At 44.9% G+C, this 19,937-nt stretch overlaps 1 protein-coding gene and 1 long non-coding RNA gene across 2 annotated transcripts in view; one reads left to right on the top strand and one right to left on the bottom strand.

Moving 5' to 3' along the window:
* LOC115646867 overlaps positions 1-19,937 on the top strand; it is a 67,736-nt gene that overhangs the window by 20,855 nt on the left and 26,944 nt on the right. The window contains exons 2-3 of the long non-coding RNA XR_003999162.1: positions 153-278; positions 8,274-8,349. This is a non-coding gene — a long non-coding RNA (uncharacterized LOC115646867). The remainder of the gene's footprint in view (positions 1-152; positions 279-8,273; positions 8,350-19,937) is intronic.
* The window catches only part of KCNB2 (potassium voltage-gated channel subfamily B member 2), a 279,532-nt gene continuing 264,836 nt past the window's right edge, over positions 5,242-19,937 (bottom strand). Inside the window, exon 4 of the mRNA XM_030553266.1 lies at positions 5,242-8,096. Within this exon, the coding sequence (XP_030409126.1) occupies positions 5,925-8,096 (2,172 nt within the window). The 3' untranslated portion in view covers positions 5,242-5,924. The remainder of the gene's footprint in view (positions 8,097-19,937) is intronic.

The raw sequence follows: 19,937 nt of genomic DNA, 5'->3' as shown, positions 1-19,937 counted from the left end.
CAAGACTCTAACCTATCTTATTCAAAATATATGTAAAATTGTTGGGAGAGAGTGTGAGACAAATAGCTTCAAATACCAATATCTAGAGATGGCATCCAGCCCTGTTTGTTCCTCAGATCAAATACTAACAATGCCACCTCCTATGTACCCAGCACCTAAAGGAGATCAGTGCCCGGATGAAAAGCAGCCACCTGAAGCTAACCTCTGAGGAAATGGAAGTGACAGTGGGAAAGTGAGTCTCTTTGAAAATCTACCCAAAACCTGCTCATCAGCTTCAGGTGAGTGGATCTACCAGCACTTATCATATAAACAGTCAATAGCCTTGGAATCATCCTGGCATTTTTACTTCTCTGATATGCACAAATAGCAATTAAAGCCTTCCAGAAACACCAGCTTCTATTTATGCCTTTACCCGCACCTATTGTATGCTGACTTCGTTAGATTGCTTGACTGCTACAATACATGTGTTAACAGGAAATGAGGGCAACAGCTTTGAAACAGCTCTGTCCGGTTCAAAGTGTGGCAAGTATTCTGGTGTTCTGGATACTACACTGGTTCATCACTGAATACAGGATGAAATTTAACTCCCTTCCATGAGAGATTACACTGAGAATGAATCTCCCTGTTTGCAAGACAAAATGCAAGACTTCTCCCTTCATGATAAATTTCCTTAATAAATAAATAATAATGAATTTCTCTATATATTTGCACAGCCAGATCTGTCATTTGGGGGTAATGGGAGGAGAAGCAAAGCTCAACAATGAGACTTTACTGTGAGTTTATTTTTCAGGAAAGTGTTCAAATATTATAATAAGCATGGCGTACATGCTCAAGTAGACAGACTAGGTAGATGGAGACATAATTCACTGGTTTGAGACTCTCAGTGAAGAACCATAGGAACTGCTGTACAAGACTATAGGTAAGTTAGGGTCAGAATTAGAGCCTTAATGCTATATTTCATACCCATATTTTCCTCATTATATATGTATAAGAACAACTGATTTTTTTTAATTGACAACATGCCTTGTTTACTTACAGTTTCTCTGCCTTTCTTTCCTTTATTGCATTTGCACTTCCTGGTGGACCTGGGCTGGCTACTGTGAGACAGCCTCTTTCTGCCATTGTTTTATTTAAAATATTTTACACGATCATATCTTTTCATTGCCATCAAAGGCAAAATTGTGCATTAATGAAAATAAACATGTAATCAGTTAGGGTGGGAGCCTTTATCAGGCCAATCTGCAACTTTCCCCATTGACTTTGCTTGCAGTTTGGCCTGATAATGACAACAGAATTGAGCCCTTGTGTCAAAGCTATTTTAAAAAGGCAGTAGCTTAAGCAGTTAATGAACTACTATGCAAGCACAAGAACTTCAAAGTTCAAATTGTTTTAAATTCAATATTCCATGAAATTCTTAAAGAGTCTAAACATTGTATTCAGGATTCTCTCATTTCTAATTCATTTTGCTTGAAAACATAACTAATTTCTATTTCTATTTTCACTTATATATTTGGGATTTAGTTTCAGGATAAACATAATTCTAAATAGACATAAAAAACCTTAAACAAGCTTCTGATCCATATGTATAAAAAACAACCATTAAAACATGCCAATGTTTTTAATTTAGAAGAAACCAGATGATATCTATTGTTAATAGGAACTAAGAAACCAATTACTGCTTTGATTTAAAGGTTAGAAACAAAAATACAAGGTTTTAGATACATATTTTTGCTTATGTAGTATGGCAGTGGAAATAAATAGCTGTTCAGCTCAGTTGCTTTGGTGTTGTATCAGATGGCAAACCGCCTCTTTAACCTTAGCAATGTTTGACTTCTAAACCCAGTTGTGAAATGAGAACGCAGTGCATTATATTGGTGCATCAGCATAAGGGTTCACACGTTCTATAAAATGAAGTTTAAAAGGCTTTTTGTGTTTATTAAAAAAGGTGGTGTTGGTTTACACAAATTGTGTAGTGCAATAACTTTATCCTCCATATTATATTCTTAAGATTATATGTTTCCTATATAACCATAGTTTATCATATATTTACTTTGCACTTTTTGCAATATATTACTTTCTACCCCTCATCTGGAATAGCGTCATTTAGACAATCAGAATATGTTCTGATTGATATGTAAATCTCTTTTAAACATGTAAGTTTGGCTAAAATATGGAAAATTAATCACAATTTTGATTCAGGATTCTGAAATCAATGTAAAAATTTAAAAAATACTCTTTGTCTATGTTTCAAAATCATCTTCATGAATGATCTTCATGTTCCAGGGATGCCAGACTCCAGTTTCAGTTGCAAGGCTGTTCGTGTAAATCTGGAGTTACCAGAGTCCCTCTGTTTATACTAGTGTAGAATCTGGCTCCAAAACTCTAAAAGGTCTCCTTCTATTGTAATATATGGCAAATGGGAGCAGAATTCAGTCTGAAATGGCTCAGAAGTCTCAGGAAAAGCAGAAAAAAATGTAGGTCAAGTAGTTTTGCATTATTTTAAATGGATTAATTTTACTGAATCAAATCACCCATGACCATGCTTCCTCTGTTGGAGGAAGGCCCAGTCCTGCAGCCTTTACTCAGGTCAATATTTTAATTTGGAGTTTTGCATGAGTTAGGTGTTCAGGACTGGGCCCCTTGCTTCTAGGCTAGGCTGGAAATGCCCATTGTGCAAGCCTGTGTTCCTGGAAATATAATTCAGCATGATCAACACTGTGTTACATGAACTAGACTATCATAAGAAACATTTCTATAGCCTGATCCTTCTGCCCTCAAGATTTCTAAAATTACTGTGACTGTTATTAATGAGAACTGCATTGGCTTTGCCTGTTCAATTCCAAACTTCTGTGCTTCTCTGAAAATGTTTCAAATACGAGGGCCAATAAGGGCCCAGTCTTGTGACCTTTACTCAGTCAAAGCTTTCATTGACTTTACTAGGGGCCAAATCTCAAAGTCCTTACTTTGTTTTATTCAGTCCTTATTTGGCCAAACTCCCATTGGTTTCAGCGGGAATTTGCCTGCACAAGACATGAGGACTTGATTCTACACCCACTGAGTTCTCAATGACTTTACGAAGAGCAGAATCAGGACCTGATAAAGGACTGATTTAACTCAGGAGAGACTTAAGGATTAAAGCTCCAATGAGCTCCACATGATCAGACTCCTGCTCCTGTACAGAAAGCCACTGACTTCAAAGGGGCTCTGACCATGTTCAGAGGTCGACCTGTGTGGAGCACATTGCAGCATCAGAACCCTAGACCTGGGGGTTAGCCTGAAAAGAGTCATTAACTTGAATGGGAGTTTTCCCTAGGTTAAGATTAAAGGACTGGGCTCCATTTGGACTAAACTTGGTTTTCATTTTGTTGGCTAGAACCTAAAGGCAGATCAAATAGGATTGTGTGATTTCACAAAACTATAAATAGAAAATACACACTGACCAACACTTTAGGCATATAAAATGCACTGGCATTTAGTCTGAGTCATTGAAAATGTCTATCAGTAAACAATAAAAATAAATATAGAAGATTAACGACTAGCAAACATTCAAGAGATAAGTCTTGGAACAGTGAAACAAATGGTTGAAAAGTGTTCAGCAGAGTGCCATGGAAATAGGTAAAATTATATGTAGCAATAGGGTTACCTGGACTGCAATGAAGGACAGAAAGGGCATTTTTATTTTGAGAATTAATGACCAGACACTGATTGGGAGAAATGATATAGTACGCCAAGGTTTCAAATCACACAAGAAACACATGGCCTCATTTTGGTTAGCCAAAAAAAAATCCTTAAAGGACTGACAATTAAAGATTTTCCTATTTTAAACCAAGGGACTATGCCATGCTTATTATTTGGTCCAGTCAATTGAACAGGTATTTGGGGTTCTATCCAGCAGCCCTTACATGGGTGAGACCTGAGTAAGCTCTGCATGGGTAGCTCTGTAGTTTTTTGGGGAAGGCAGCTTTGTAACAAAAATGTTCTCTCTTCTAAGAGAAGTACATCATGGACCGAACTGTCCCACTCACTTAAGAGAGGGGCAACTCTGCTTAAGTGAATGGAATCACATGGCTGGATCCTCAGCTTCTGTAAATTGGCCAAGCTCCACTGAGATGAAGAGAGCTATGCTGATTTACACCAGTTCTCTATCTCAAGTACTTTTATGGCTTCCATTACCACAATATGTTAGAGCCTCATTAGCTTTAATATATTTTTCCTTAGAAGACGTCTGTGAGCATTGTTTTCCCTATTTTACAGATGGGGAACTGAGGCACAGAGGGGTTAAATGACTTGCCTAAAGTCACACAGGAAGTTTGTGGTAGAACAAGGGACTGAGCCTGGGTCTCTCAAGTACAAGGCTACCTCCCTAACCTCTGGAAAATCCTTCATCTCAGGCAAGGAGCTCGTACACACCATTGTAAGACCACTGTCAGTAAGAAGAGCATCAGGCTCTATATTTTTGAAGTAATCAGAGGAAAATATAAAAATTAAATTATTTGTTTTGACAAGGAAAAATATTGGCTAGTTTATATTATTGTGAATCTGCTTATTCATCAGACATATGGAGATTTATGAAGTGAAAAAATCTACTGGAGGAGAAAAAATGAATAGCTTCATTCATGCAGGAGTTTCATTGGTGCATTATAAGCTAGGTTTGGGTTCAGCATCTTTCCCAAGGCTGAGACAGAGCTCAAGTACACCCTAAAAATAAAGATGCTTTGTTATCGGGGGGAAAGGGGTGGCTGATATTTTCCTGTAATTAAATGCTTTTTTTCTGTTTATCCATGGAGTGGCAATGGCAACAACCTTCAACTGCTCCTCTGCCCTCCAGCTGGAAATGAACCCCATAGTTAAAGAGAAAAGAGGACTGTAGGTTAAAGAGGGGAAATGCTAAAAAAGGGCCCTCAGGAGAGCATCAAATAAAACAAAAGAAAGAAAAAAATTATTCAGCAAACATAAGAATAGAAAATAATTGTATTGAGAGTGAGAACTCTTTGGATATAAACTGTTTCATTCTTAATGGCCATTTGGCCCTATTTATTACCACAGCAATAATTGTATGGTTTGTATTCTTATTTTATAATGGGGCATTGTTATAAATCATGAAATTTTGGCAGTGCTTATATAAAATATCAAATGCTTCAATTGTGGTCATTAAATCTATACTTTTTCTCAAGAATCCTTAATTTAAATTACAAATGCAACAACAAAGTTTATGCAAATAAAAATACTATGATTTACCGCACAGATAAACTAAAAATACTGTAGTCCCTTAAATAAACAAATATACTCATGAGCTTTTTAACAGAAAGCAAGATATGTGAGATGCTTTAAGCAGAAGTTGCAATTTTGCAACATAAGTCTGTACAAATCCTCCAGGCAATGTGCTGTGAAGGAAGTACCTGTGTCCCAGGAAACTTGATGTCCACAGATCCTTGATAACAGTAGCTCCCCCCCCGACCCCAAACTATTTACAAATATATTCATTTTGCAAGCTCAAAGCACCTTGTTTCACATCATTATGAATGCATGCATTGACTTTTAATCCTTTCATGTGCAAATTCTAAAACTCATTGTAACCAAGAGAAAAAAAAAGTTCACAAAGTTTAAAATCTGTCTACAATCATAAAGTGAAAGGATCAATAATGTCAGACTTTGCAGAACACTGGCTCCTAATAGAGCCCTCTTTATTTTACTCACTGTTCTTGAGTCATTTTTTTTCTCTCTTTTTGTTTGTTTGTTACAAAAAGCAGTCTTGGAACTCTTTACTTAAACAATACATAAACTAAACAACTCTTCATGCCATGCAAAAACAACAATTTTATGCACTTTTTTTTTGTTTTTTGTTTTGAGGCTTCCATGTTTTAGTTACAGGCATTACTAACTGTGGTTTTAAGAAGAGTTTTTTTTATTGCTTTTGTGACTAGTCACATGCTGGTTTCACGTGTAGGACAATAACCAGTTTCTCCTGGATTTGAATGAATTTCTGGAGCAAATAAATGGTTTTCCATTATGAAACTTTCTTGGTTACTGTCCTTCTTTACTTCACTCCCAGCATGGTAAATGTCTTGAGTACAGTTGTGACCCATGCTTTTGGGTGAAGAAGAGCTGACTCTTGGCTCATCTGTTAAATGGGTGCCATCATTGTGTTTGTCCCCAAAGCAATTTGTTTTGATATCCTGCTTCTTTTTTTGTTTCACACCAGAGATTTCCATGAAGTCTTCTTCTTCTTCATTGTCTATTTCAGTGAAGCTTCTCCTCTCTTTTGAAGGGAAAGTGAAAAGCTTCTGTTTGGGAAACAGAGGGGATGATCTTTTAGGAGGTTCCTGGCAAAGCATCGAGGCATCAGCACCCAGCATGATAGGTTTTTCACCTTGGGGTGAATTCTCTTCTAAAAGAATGGTGCTAATATGCTGAGATGTAGACTGTGTAAAGTCTGCTCTTGCTGTTACTGGTAATGGCCTCACAGTACTTGGTGGAGTTTGTGGAGCACTGCCTCTGTTTTCCTTAAAGTTAACCTTAAGGGATCTAGGTTTTAATGGATTGTTACCTTTTAGAGAACTTTTGGGGCTTTCCATGGCACTGTCAAAATGCAAATGACCATGCAGAACAGTTTGGGAGCCACAACCATCATTGTTTGCAGCAGTGTCAATTGGCTTATAGTCAAAAGTGACATCTCTAGGGGCAAACAGTTTCTCTCTTGTGAGTGATACAAATTGAGAACTCTTTGTTCTTTGGTTGTCCTCTAGATTAACAGAGTCACTTGGGAATCTCATTTGCAGGTGAGAGCCAAGGTAAGGAGGAAGGGGTGACCTTTCTGTTTCTGTGAAGTCAGTTGCACAACTGGTGAAACTATCAATGCTAGATGTGCTTCTCATGTCTGTAATGACATCTGTATGTCCAGCTGGCAACTGATCTCTCTGTCCAGTAACCTCTTCCATTTCTATTTCTTCCTCATACTCAGGTGGTTTTACTGCCTGATCCTGGTAGCCAGCATTAAGATTAGGCTGAGACTGAGTTTTAGTAATTTCATTATATAACATCTCTAGTTTTTGAGCACTCAGGTGTTGTGGGCTGGAAGCAGCAGCAGCAGCATTATTTAATTGCTCATGGGAGCCCTGCTGACTAACTTCCTGATATTTGTTCTCATAAGACTTATTTGAACTTGTTTCAGACATTGTCCTTCTGGCCCACTTCCACCTGCTTGGAGATAGGTGGTTATCATCAGGTGTATCCTTTGAATTGGTTGGATCACCAGGCTTTCCTGTGTCCACTGCTACGTCAATGAGTTCCATACTGCGCGCAAAAGCATCTTTCAGGTTCATGGAGACAATGCTTCCATTTCTTTTAGCTCGCTCAAGTGCCTCTCTTCTTTTAATAGCCTTTTCCTGCCGTTTTTGCTCTTTGTAAAACTCAGAGAAGTTATTCACAATGATTGGTATGGGCAGGGCTATTACCAGCACTCCAGCAATGCAACACAGTCCTCCAACTATTTTTCCGAGTAGAGTCTTAGGATAAATGTCACCATATCCTACTGTGGTCATAGTGATGGTAGCCCACCAAAACGATGCAGGGATACTGGTAAACTTTGTAGCGTCTTCATCCTTTTCAGCAAAAAACACAAGGCTGGAAAAGATCATTATTCCCATTGCTAAAAATAATATCAATAAACCCAATTCATTGTAACTCCGCCTGAGAGTGAAACCTAAAGACTGAAGGCCTGTTGAATGCCTGGCAAGTTTAAGGATCCTTAGTATCCTCATAATACGAAATATCTGAACCACACGTCTGACGTTTTGGAACTGCAGCACACTTTTGTTGGACTCTGTGAGGAAGATGGTGACATAATATGGCAAAATGGCCAGTAAATCAATCACATTTAATGGACCTTTGAAGAACTTCCACTTATTTGGTGAGGACAGGAAACGCAGAAGGTACTCCATAGTAAACCAAGCAATACACACAGCTTCAACATGTGCTAACTGGGGGTTGTCATTTGGTTGTCCAAATTCATCTATTTCTTGAAGCTCAGGTAGTGTGTTGAGAGACAAAGCAATGGTTGACAGTACGATGAACAGAATGGATACAATGGCCAAAATCTGTAAAACAAAATAAACAAGGCTCTGGTTAGCAAACCATCCTGGAAGCTAAAAGTGAAGGTATTTGTAAGTGGCTGCTTGTATTATTTAAAAAATGTGTTATGTGCTCCAAATAAAGTCAAAGTTATCTAAATTTTTTCTTTTATTTTTTCTTTCTTTTATTTGATTTTCACAAAGAAAAACTCTAGATTTACCCACATCAAGTCAAATACTGCTTGTCCTATTGACTCCAGGGGGTCTACTTATGAGTAAGGTAAGCATGATTTGGCCTATAATTTTAAAATAAAAAGGTTGATATTCATTAATACAAATTAACTCTACAGGCAAATAATATAAAATGCCTCAGTTTCTGTAATTGTGTTAAACATTCATCTTTTAGCATTCAGCATTAAATGTAATTATTTTAAACCTTACTCACTGATGAGAAACTGAATGGCTGATTATGATGGGGTGTACAACCCCATACTGGGCTTGAAGGGGTTAAAGGGCTGTACTGGGCCCAGATAGCCCCACCTCTCCAGACCTGCAGAGCATGCTCCAGCTGAAGAAAGAGTTGAAAAGGGAGCAACCCAGCACAGAAGAAGGGAGGCTGGGGAGGAGGACAGACTCTCCATGAGTGTTCTTGACAAGGATGCCAGAGAAGCCTTCCAGAGGGAGGAAGACTGTATGCTGAGCCTGGCTGGGGCTTACAGTTTTGGTTGCCTTTTCTTTTTGCCTCATATCAGACTGGAGGAGAAAGGCAGATTGTAGGAAGTGACCCAGGGAGGGTAACTCAGAAGGCACCTTCAGGGGCCAGACATAGTTGACCGTCTTAGGGTCATGGGTCAGAGCCTGGTTGAGTGGGTGGGTCCAGGCTCCCCTGCTAAGGACCCCTATTACAGGAAAGACATAGACCTCCTGCCACCTGAATGCATCTCTGATTAAGAGAAGGACTGAAAATCCTACCCACAGAGAGGATGGCACTAAGAATGGTAACTACTAGGTCACCAAGCACCCTATTACACTGATTAACATGTTCTGAATTAATCATTCAATTTAGCTAATTTAGTGCACACATCTCTCATTTCATCACATATAAAATCAAACATCAATTTTTAAACTAGAAAAGTCTAAACTAGGAAACAAAAAGAAATGCCTTAAGAGCCTGATCCCGCATCACTGTGATATCTATGACAGTTTGGGTGCACTTAAAGAATGAAGGAAACGGCCCTCTGATTAGGCAAAAGCTTGGTTGAGAAGTAAAACCTTATACAGTAGCCTGAAGGCAAACAAAATCAAGTTCTCACAGATCATTGTATGGAACAAGTTCCACAGATTGTTGTGGAAATGGCTTGATCTCAGTCTAAGGAGAAACATTTTGCCATTAATTTTAATGGGAAACAGGAATTTCAATGTCTTGTAGCTTTCATTTTGTCAGGAATATCTGGTCATTTTTCTTCAGATAGCTAGCATGATGATAAAAGAACAGAATATATTACAGAATTTAATGGTTTTAGCATTTAGTTCAATTATTTGTAACATAAAGGAATATGGGCAGCCTTGACATTATTTATGAAAGTTTAACAGTTATGAGAAACAAATCCATAGAAGTACTTTATTTGGAAAAGCATTTTTTTTTAAAAAGCCATAAGTAACTCAAGGTTTCCATTGTACTAATACTAGTAGTACTAATGTTAATTATTTTCTACTTTACTATTTAATTGATGCTCAGTCAAAAAGCCTTTGTTCTCATTTCTCAGAAATGGTTCATTTAAAATCATCTTTTGGTGTTTGGTGTTCTTCCAAAGACACAATAAGGCAGCCAGAAGTGCTCTAATATACAAAAAAATATAGAGTGCAATAAAGCAATATACAAATCTGTCCTACATGTGACAGCTGACTCACTGACCCCAATGGAAATAACAGAGATAGGGCAGCGGCGTATCATCGCCTAGGCCTTGGGCAGCAAATTTGCTCATGACCCCTCCCCAACTCCGCCCCTTCCCCAAATCCCCAGCCCGCCTCCTCCCCCAGGTGTGCTGTGCTTCCCTCCTTCCACCTCCCTCCCAGGCTTGCCGCCCAAAAGCGCTGGGAGGGAGGGAGGGAGGGAGAAGCAAGTAGCGTTGCGCTTGGAGGAGGCAGAGCAGAGGAGAGCTGGGGCCCGCGGGCACGGGGAGTAACCCGGGGGAGGGCCGGGAACCGCTCCTCACCCCAGCTCACCTCCGCTCCACCGCTGTCAGTCCCCGAGCATGCCGCAACTCCCCTTCTCCTCCCTCCCAGGCTCGCTGCACAAAAGCACTGGGAGGGAGGGAGGGAGGGAGGGAGAAGCAAGTAGCGGCGCAATCAGAGGAGGCGGAGCAAAGGTGAGCTGGGGCCAGCAGGCACGGGGAGTGACTCTTGGAGGAGGGGGCAGGGAACCGCTCCCTGCCCCAGCTCACCTCCACTCCACCGCTGCCATCCCCCGAGCGCGCCACAACTCCCCTTCCCCCCTCCCTCCCAGACTTACCGTGGGGGAGCAGAGGTGAGCTGGCGGGGGGTGGGAGGGGAGAAGCAGCAATTTTTTGAGGGACTAGAGGCACCAAATTTGTTAATCCACTGAGGTAGGGGCCATTGGCTTGGGCTAGCTCATACTTTGAGAGGTACACAGTCTTTTCAAGTTGAGCTGTAACTTACAGCAGACTCAGCTCTCTAAATACAAACAAAAAAGGCCACTGAGGTCTGAGAGTCATTCCCAGATACAATCCCCAGGTTTTTTTTTTTTCAACTCAGAATAATGCAGAATAAACATACAAAGTAGAACCCATCACCCATGCTTTGGAGTAACTCCAGAGTCTCTCCTGTCAACCCTCTTCCTTCTGAGGAGAACCATTTATATTAGGGCAATAAGAGCCATCTACTTGTGGTCAGTGAATCCTGAACCATCTATTTTGGTCTTCCTTTGACCCACAGTCCAAGCAGAGGGAGGAAAGAAGTTGTGCTCTAATTAACCTGGGCTGTATGTGTCATTACACCTCTATTCAGGGCATTGCTAGGGGCATGTTCTCAATAGAAAGTCATCCCACTTCCCATTCAGGGAAAAGAAGTGAACATTAGCAAACTGCTACAGGATGGTAAAAGAACATGGAAGGGATAAGATTGTATATCCATGTACCAATAAGTGGTCCTGGAACTGAAATCCTTCATGGCTTGAGGTCAGTTATCAAAGGAATGGATTCCCAAGCAAATCATATTGCAGTGCAACCACTCCTCACTCAACTGTGAGACATGCCTTATCTATGTTAGAATATCAGGTTCTTCTTCGAGTGCTTGCTCATATCCATTCCAGTTAGGTGTGCGCGCGCCGCGTGCACGTTCGTCGGAGATTTTTACCCTAGCAACACTCGGTGGGCCGGCAGGGCGCCCCCTGGAGTGGCGCCGCTATGGTGCCGGATATATACCCCTGCCGGCCCCTCCGCTTCTCAGTTCCTTCTTACCGCCCGTGTCGGTCGTTGGAACAGTGGAGCGCAACTTAGCTGATCTCCACCTCCCTAGCGATTCGCTCATTTCTATTGTAATTGTGTATATAGTTCAATTTCTTCAAGTATAGTTAGTGTTTAGTTATTAGTTCTGTAGTAGTTATTGTATATAGTTAAGAGGGATCGGGGGTTAGCCCCTTCCCCTCCCCGGTACCAGGGCTCATGCCCGGTTCACCGGGCTTCAAATAGTGCTCGGCCTGTCATAGGCCGATGCCCACAGGAGACCCTCACGACTCCTGTCTTAAGTGCTTGGGTGAATCCCATCTGATGGACAAGTGCCGCATCTGTAAGGCGTTCAAGCCCTGGACTAAAAAAGAGCAGGACATTCGCCTAAAACAACTGCTGATGGAGGCAGCGTTGACTCCCCAGTCCTCAGCACCATCAGCAGCACCGGGAACAAGTGCCTCCTCGGCAACGGAGCGCACGCCAACACTGAAGGCTCCTCGACATCAGCCATCACCGGCCCAAGCTTCCACCCGGCACCATTCGCTCTCACCACGGAGCAAGAAGCACAAGCCTCCTGTGGCTGCTATATCTACAACGCAGTCTGAGCACTTAGCCAAGTCGGACCGCCCAGCACTGTCAACTGCCGCGGCACCGACGTCCTCTGCACCATTGATTCTGGCCTCGCAAGACCGTTGAGTCCGGTGCTTACCAGCTCCCCAGCACGCGCCGTGGTTGAGCTTATCGTGCCCTCCACTCTGGAGACGTTCTCCACGGCACGGGACTTGATTGCCTTGACGGAGCCTGAGCTGCCTCAACCCCCGGCGCCGCCGGTGCGGGTTCCTCAGTCCATAGGCAAGCTGGCCCTCATGAGACCTTCTTCACCTGGTACCATGGAACGTCGCCGGTCCCGATCCAGGTCCCACAGTCATTCTTTGTCCCGCCATTGATCCCAGTCCAACGGCCGCTCGCAGTCCCGGTACCGTTCCCCATTGAGGTACCGGTCGTACTCGCGGCACTGCTCGAGGTCCCGGTCACCGTCCAGATACTACCGGCACTGCTCCAGATCTCGGCACCACTTACAGCACCATACTTCTCGCAGCTGATCTCGGCATGGTGATTCCAGGCACCGTCGACCTCCCGGCACCACGCTGGTCGCAGGTCCCGGTCCCAGCCCCGTCACGACTCTCGGTACCGTTCTCCGGCACCGCGTAGGGACGGTTCGAGTGGACGCAGAGACCCACATCAAACAGTCTCCGCCCCCCCGTGGCCGTCTCGTCATCCATCGATCTCCTCCCATGCAGACACTGCATCATATGGGGATTCGGATAACCACCAGGGACCTCATCAGTGGTCCTTTTGGACACCTTGGGCCTACCACCAAACCCAAGGTGATCCGCATATACCATCGTGCTCCGGCCCTTCTGAACATCGGGCGCCAGAGACCACAGTGAGCAGACCTCGTCCGGCGAGTACGGAGGAATCTCCAACCCACGTGCCAGACCCACAAGATCTGCCGCCTCAGGACATCCCCCAGGAACAGGAGTCGATCCAAGACCTGCTGGTCCTCGGGGTTTCATCCTCTTCTTCCCCAGATGAAGCGGTGGCGGGGACGTCTACATCTGGACCGCCCCCAATCGACCTCAGGTTACACCAGGACCTTCTGCGCCGTGTCGCCCTCAATATCAACTTGCCCGTAGAGGAAGTTCCTGAGGTGGACGACCCGGTTGTCAGTATACTGTCGGTGGAGGCTCCAACCAGGGTGGCCCTCCCCTTCATCTGCTCGATTCAGGCTAGAGTGGATACCATCTGGCAATCCTCAGCATCCGTACCACCCACAGCCAGAGGGACATGGTGCCCTCCAAAGAGTATGAGTACCTGTATATACACCCTCCTCCTTGTTCATTGGTGGTACAGTCCATCAATGAACGGGAGCGCCATGGCCAGCAAGCCCCTGCTCCTAAATCAAGGGAGGCCAGGCGAATGGATTTGTTGGGGAGAAAGATCTATTCCGCGGGAGGCCTCCAACTCAGGGTGGCGAACCAGCAAGCCCTCCTGAGTAGGTACAGCTATAACACCTGGGAGGCAGTAGGGAAGTTTGTAGAGCTCGTCCCGCAGGACTCCCGCCAGGAATTCACAGCTCTCCTGGAGGAAGGGAAAAAAATTGCGCGGACCTCCCTCCAAGCCTCGCGGGATGCCGCCAATTTGGCATCTAGAACAATCGCCTCTGGGATTGCCATGCGGCGTATATCGTGGCTGCAAGTATCAGGCCTGCCACCTGAACTCCAGTACATTATACAGGGCCTACCCTTTGATGGCCAGGGCCTCTTCTCCCAGAAGACGGACCCTCAGCTACAGAGTCTGAAGGACAATTGCGTAATTATGCGTTCGCTGGGAATGCATATGCCGCAGACTCAAAGACGATCTTTCCAGTCGCAACCTCAGCACCCCTGCCCCCCGCCTCGACCAAGGCAAGACTTCACCAGAAGGAGAGGTCGTACCTCTCGCAGACGACAGTCTGGACCTCAGAGGGGTAACAATTCCAGTCCCACCAAGCCACTGGCGGGACCGAAGCCAAACTTTTGAGGGTGCGCCTGAGAGCACTGTACCAATGACCTCCCAGGATCCTTTTCAGTTCGCCAACCGCCTTGCTGCATTCCTCCCTGCGTGGTCCCAGCTAACTTCGGACCGTTGGGTCCTCCACACGGTGGAGTGTGGCTACTGCCTTCAGTTTGTTTCAACCCCACCTTCCCACCCTCCCTCCTCGTCCCTCTTCAGGGACCCCTCTCACAAGCAACTCCTTCTGCAGGAGGTTTTGAGGCTCCTTGCGATGGGAGCTATAGAGGAGGTTCTGGATGAATTAAGGGGCAAGGGGTTCTATTCCAGATATTTTCTAATTCCCAAGGCAAAAGGGGGCCTCCGGCCTATCCTGGACCTGTGAGGACTGAACAAATTCATGAGAAAGTTCAAGTTCCGCATGGTGTCCCTGGGAACCATCATCCCTTCCCTGGATCCCGGAGATTGGTACACTGCCCTCGACATGAGGGACGCATATTTCCACATCGCGATTTACCCTCCACACAGAAGGTACCTACGCTTCGTGGTGAATCGTCAACATTACCAATTTGCGGTTCTTCCCTCTGGCCCCTCGTCGGCCCCTCGGGTATTCATGAAGTGTATGGCGGTAGTTGCTGCCTCCCTCTGCCGTCATTGAATACATGTCTTCCCATACCTCGACGACTGGCTTATTCGAGGGACCTCCGAGGCTCAGGTCACCGCTCATGTAAACGTCATCAAGGGCCTATTCACCCGTCTAGGCCTGATTATCAATCTGGACAAATCCATTCTGTTACCTACGCAGAGGAGAGAATTCATAGGGGCCATGCTGGACTCCAATCTTGCAATGGCCAGCTTGTCCCCACAGTGGTTTCAGGCTATAGTCTCCCTTATACAGCGACTACAAAGCTTCCCAACAACCTCTGTCCGCACCTGCCTAGGCCTCCTCGGTCACATGGCTGCGTGCACCTTTGTTACGAAGCACGCGAGACTGCGCATGAGTCCTCTTCAGACTTGGCTCGCCTCAGTCTATCGTCCACGCAGGGATGCCATAGACATGATAATCACGGTTCCACCAAGCGTTCTGGGCTCCCTTGACTGGTGGCTGACGCCCTCTCTGGTGTGTGCTGGTCATCCGTTCCATCCGTCACAGCCCTCGGTGTTTCTGACAACAGACGCTTCCTCTCTTGGCTGGGGTGCTCACTTAGGGCACCTTCGCACCCAGGGCCTTTGGTCCTTTCAGGAGCTGGTGCTTCACATCAATGTCCGCGAACTGAGAGCGGTCCGACTGGCATGCCAGACCTTCCAGCATCACCTACACGGCCGTTGTGTTGCAGTTTTCACAGACAACACAACGGCCATGTATTACATAAACAAGCAGGGAGGGACGCGATCTTCCCCCCTTTGTCAAGAGGCGATGCAACTGTGGGACTTCTGCATAGCCCACTTGATAGACCTGGTAGCCTCCTTTCTCCTAGGAATCTGGAACTCTCTCATGGATCACCTGAGCAGGTCCTTCCTGTACCACGAGTGGTCCATCCGTCCGGACATCCTCCTTTCAGTATTCCGGAAGTGGTGCTTTCCCCAGATAGACCTCTTTGCCTCCAGAGAGAACAGGAAATGCTAGGTGTTCTGCTCCCTGCAGGATCGCTCCCCAGGCTCATTCTCTCGGATGTGTTCCTAATTCCCTGGGAAGGTCGTCTACTTTATGCCTTTCCGCCCTTTCCCCTAGTCCACAGAGTCCTGCTCAAGCTCCACAGGGACAGGGACAGGCTAATCCTGATCGCTCCGGCGTGACCGAGGCAGCACTGGTACACCATGCTGCTCGACCTATCTCTAGTCGACACGATACCTCTGCCACTCTGCTCGGACCTTATAACACAGGACTTCGGCAGACTTCACCACCCGGACCTGCAGTCCCTCCACCTGACAGCATGGCTGCTGTCTGGCTAAACCAATCCAAATTGTGCTGTTCCACCCCTGTGCAACAGGTCCTCCTGGGAAGCAGAAAGCCTTCCACGCGGGTGACGTATCTCGCCAAGTGGAAGCACTTCTCCCATTGGTGCGCCCAGTGTAACTTTATTCCCGAAGGCGTATCGGTCCCCATTATCTTGGGCTACTTATGGTACCTCAAGGAGCAGGGCCTGGCGCTCTCTTCGATAAGGGTGCATCTGGCCGTGATTTCCACCTTCCATCCTGGGGAATCTGGCAGTTCGACCTTCTCTCACGCAATAGTTTCCAGGTTACGTAAGGGCTTGGAGCACCCTTCCCCTACCTGGGATCTCAACCTTGTATTAGCTAGTCTCACGGGCCCTCCCTTTGAGCCGTTAGCCGCATGCTCACTGCTGTACCTGTCCTGGAAGACGGCCTTCCTCGTCGCTATCACCTCGGCCAGACGAGTATCGGAGTTTTGTGTTTTGATGGTAGACCCCCCATATATGATCTTCCACAAGGACAAGGTACAGCTGCGACCGCATCCGTCTTTCCTTCCCAAGGTGGTCTCTGCCTTCCACATTAATCAAGACATTTTTCTACCATTCTTCTTCCCGAAGCCGCACGCATCGCGCCGGGAACAACAGCTACATACCCTGGAGGTCCGCCGGGCCCTCGCCTTTTACATTCAGAGGACTAAACCTTTCAGACGCTCGCCTCAGCTATTGGTAGCGGTTGCAGAGCGCATGAAAGGCATGCCTATCTCTTCCCAGAGGCTCTCATCCTGGGTGACGTCCTGTATCCAGACATACTACGACTGGCCATCTCACCGCCCACTCTACTCGGGCTCAAGCCTCGTCCGCCGCTTTCCTGGCCCACGTTCCCATCCAGGAAATATGTCGCACAGCTACCTGGTCTTCCGTCCATACTTTTGCATCTCACTATGCACTGGTCGAGCAGTCTAGAGATGATGCCGCCTTTGGCTCAGCGATCTTACATTCCGCAACGTCTCGCTCCGACCCCACCATCTAGGTAAGGCTTGGGAATCACCTAACTGGAATGGATATGAGCAAGCACTTGAAGAAGAAAAGACGGTTACTCACCTTTGTAATTGTTGTTCTGCGAGATGTGTTGCTCATATCCATTCCACACCCGCCCTCCTTCCCCACTGTCGGAGTAGCCGACAAGAAGGAACTGAGAAACGGAGGGGCCGGCAGGGGTATATATCTGGCACCATAGCAGCGCCACTCCAGGGGGCGCCCTGCTGGCCCACCAAGTGTTGCTAGGATAAAAATCTCCGACGAACGTGCACGCACCTAATTGGAATGGATATGAGCAACACATCTCGAAGAACAACAGTTACAAAAGTGCGTAACCGTCTTTTTACCTGTGTAAAGGTTTGAAGCCTAAATAAAGCCTGGGGTATTGCACATACCTCAGCATCCTAGAATAACATTGCTGTAGTTTGCACATCCTTGGGTTCTATAATTTTAATGTGGGGGTTAACCTCATCCCCAACCTAAATAAATGTATCAGCCATTTTTGTGGGTCCAATGCTGTGTTACATGGCCTCGTGCCCAATAACCAATATTCAGGATTGGACCCCCTTCCACTTAACCCCCTTCAGCCCACCTCTGAATCCTCTCACCCTCCCCCGGTGAGGGGGAACGACGGTACTCATGAAAAGTACAATTTTATTTTAAAAATTGGAAGGAAAAATAAATGTGGCCAAGGTAGGAACTGTGAAGTTGTTAATAACGTGCACTGTGCAACTGGGAGCTACTGTCAGCCAAACTGACTGCTTCCTCATTTCAGCCTGCCGCAGAATATAAAGAGTAGTATATGACATAGCCAGGTAGTACATGACAGAGTTATATTGAGATAATAAAATCATGAAGGCAGCATTTGTCTAATTTGTCATCAGACCTCACTTTAGTTAGGGGATGCTGGCCAGGATATAGGGATTATTTTGTGCACTTTTCAAAATGTGCAGTAGGACTGGAGAGGGGAAGATCTCTTCTGAGGAATGGGTGACTCTGAAATACAGCACCCCTTCTAACACTGCACTGTTAGCATTACATACAAAAACAAACCCTTTTCTAGGACTTGGACACGTGACTTTCTTGTCCAGAGAAAAGAGTGCAACTTAGTGAATCAAGGTGATGCTACCTGTTATCTCTGCGTCATTCATTTTCGGTGCCAGTTGCTGGTAACATGCAAATCCTGTGTTCACCAGGGGTTTCCATAAGAGTGGAAAATGCACATGGAATGGCAGATTTGCAATACTGTAGAATTAAGTTGTCAGCTATATATCTGTTCATGCTATTGAAGGATGTTTAGTGCAAAGGAAATGATTTTGGTTTCCTATAATCATAAAATCACAGAATTGTAGGACTGGAAGGGACGTCGTGAAGTCATCTACTCCAGTCCCTTGCACTCATGGCAGGACTAAGTATTATCTAGAATATTCCTGACAGGTGTTTGTCTAACCTGCTCTTAATAATCTCCAATGATGCGGATTCCACAATTTCCCTAGGCAATTTATTCGAGTGCTTAGCCACCCTGACAGTTAGGAAGTTTTTCCTAATGTCCAACCTAAACTGCCCTTGCTGCAATTTAAGCTCATTGCTTCTTGTCCTATCCTCAGAGTTTAGCGAGAACGATTTATCTCTCTCCTCCTTGTAACAACCTTTTATGTACTTGAAAACGGTTATCATGTCCCCTCTTCTCCAGACTAAACAAACCAAATTTTTACAATCTTCCCTCATTGATCATGTTTTCTAGACCTTTAATTATTTTTATTGCTCTTCTCTGGACTTTCTCCAGTTTCCCCACATTTTTCCTGAAATGTGGCGCCCAGAATGGGACACAGTACTCCAGCTGAGGCCTAATCAGCATAGAGTAGAGTAGAAGAATCACTTCTTGTGTCTTGCTTACAACAATCCTGCTAATACATCCCAGAATGATGTCTGCTTTTTTTGCAACAGTGTTACACTGTTGACTCATATTCAGCTTGCGATACACTATGACACCAGATCCCTTTCTGCAGTACTGCTTTCTAGGCAGTCATTTCCCATTTTGTATGTATGCAACTGATTGGTCCTTCCTAAGCGTAGTACTTTGCATGCAAGAATTTAACGTTTTTATTTCATTGGGACTTTGGAGTGTAATAAAACTGTGCATCATTCCACATAATATGTTTTAATTACAGGGAGTCCTCAGACTTACGACACCTGACTTACTTTGGATACCACTTATGCTTTTCAATTGACTGCCTGTTTCATCCCTTATGATGCTTGTTTCAGACTTATGATGCTCAATTTGCATAAAGTTCGCTTGAAACCACATCCTGGTTGCGTTATATTGGTATGGAGCTAGAATTGGTCACTTCTGATTGGCTTTGAGGCAGCAGGGTAGCTTATTGTCAGGTAGGGTTGCTGCTCGTTTTTTATTGGCTCCCAGCCCCAGAAAGCTTGAAAAGTGATTGGCTGAGGCTCCGCATGTGTGCCATTCTCTCCAGCTTTCTGAGCCTGTGTTGCCGGCATTCTGAGCAGCATATGTTTATTTGAATATTGTTTACAAAATACGGTGTACAGTAAATACATTGATGCTGCAGCATTAGTCATCTATAATTCATTTAGTACAAAAATCTGGGTTATTGTGGTGATACTGTGGTGATATTAATAGTGTATCAAGCCTTGGTTCAGGAACCAATCCCCCCTTCGTACCATTGATTCCTATGGGAAAAGCAGTTTGGACTTACAATGTTTCGATTTAACAACGCAATTCTGAAGAAAGAATTGTGTCGTAAGTCCGAGGACTCCCTGTATTGCAATTAATTAGATTTTACAAGTCATTAGGCAAAGTCTGGCAGGGGAGCAATAGTAACAGCAGCAACTGTCTACACAAGAAAGGT

The sequence above is a fragment of the Gopherus evgoodei genome, chromosome 2 (assembly GCF_007399415.2).
Source record: "Gopherus evgoodei ecotype Sinaloan lineage chromosome 2, rGopEvg1_v1.p, whole genome shotgun sequence".
NCBI classification, from domain to species: domain Eukaryota; kingdom Metazoa; phylum Chordata; order Testudines; family Testudinidae; genus Gopherus; species Gopherus evgoodei.
Note: the sequence above shows the minus strand (reverse complement) of the source record. Positions and strands in the feature narration are given on the sequence as shown.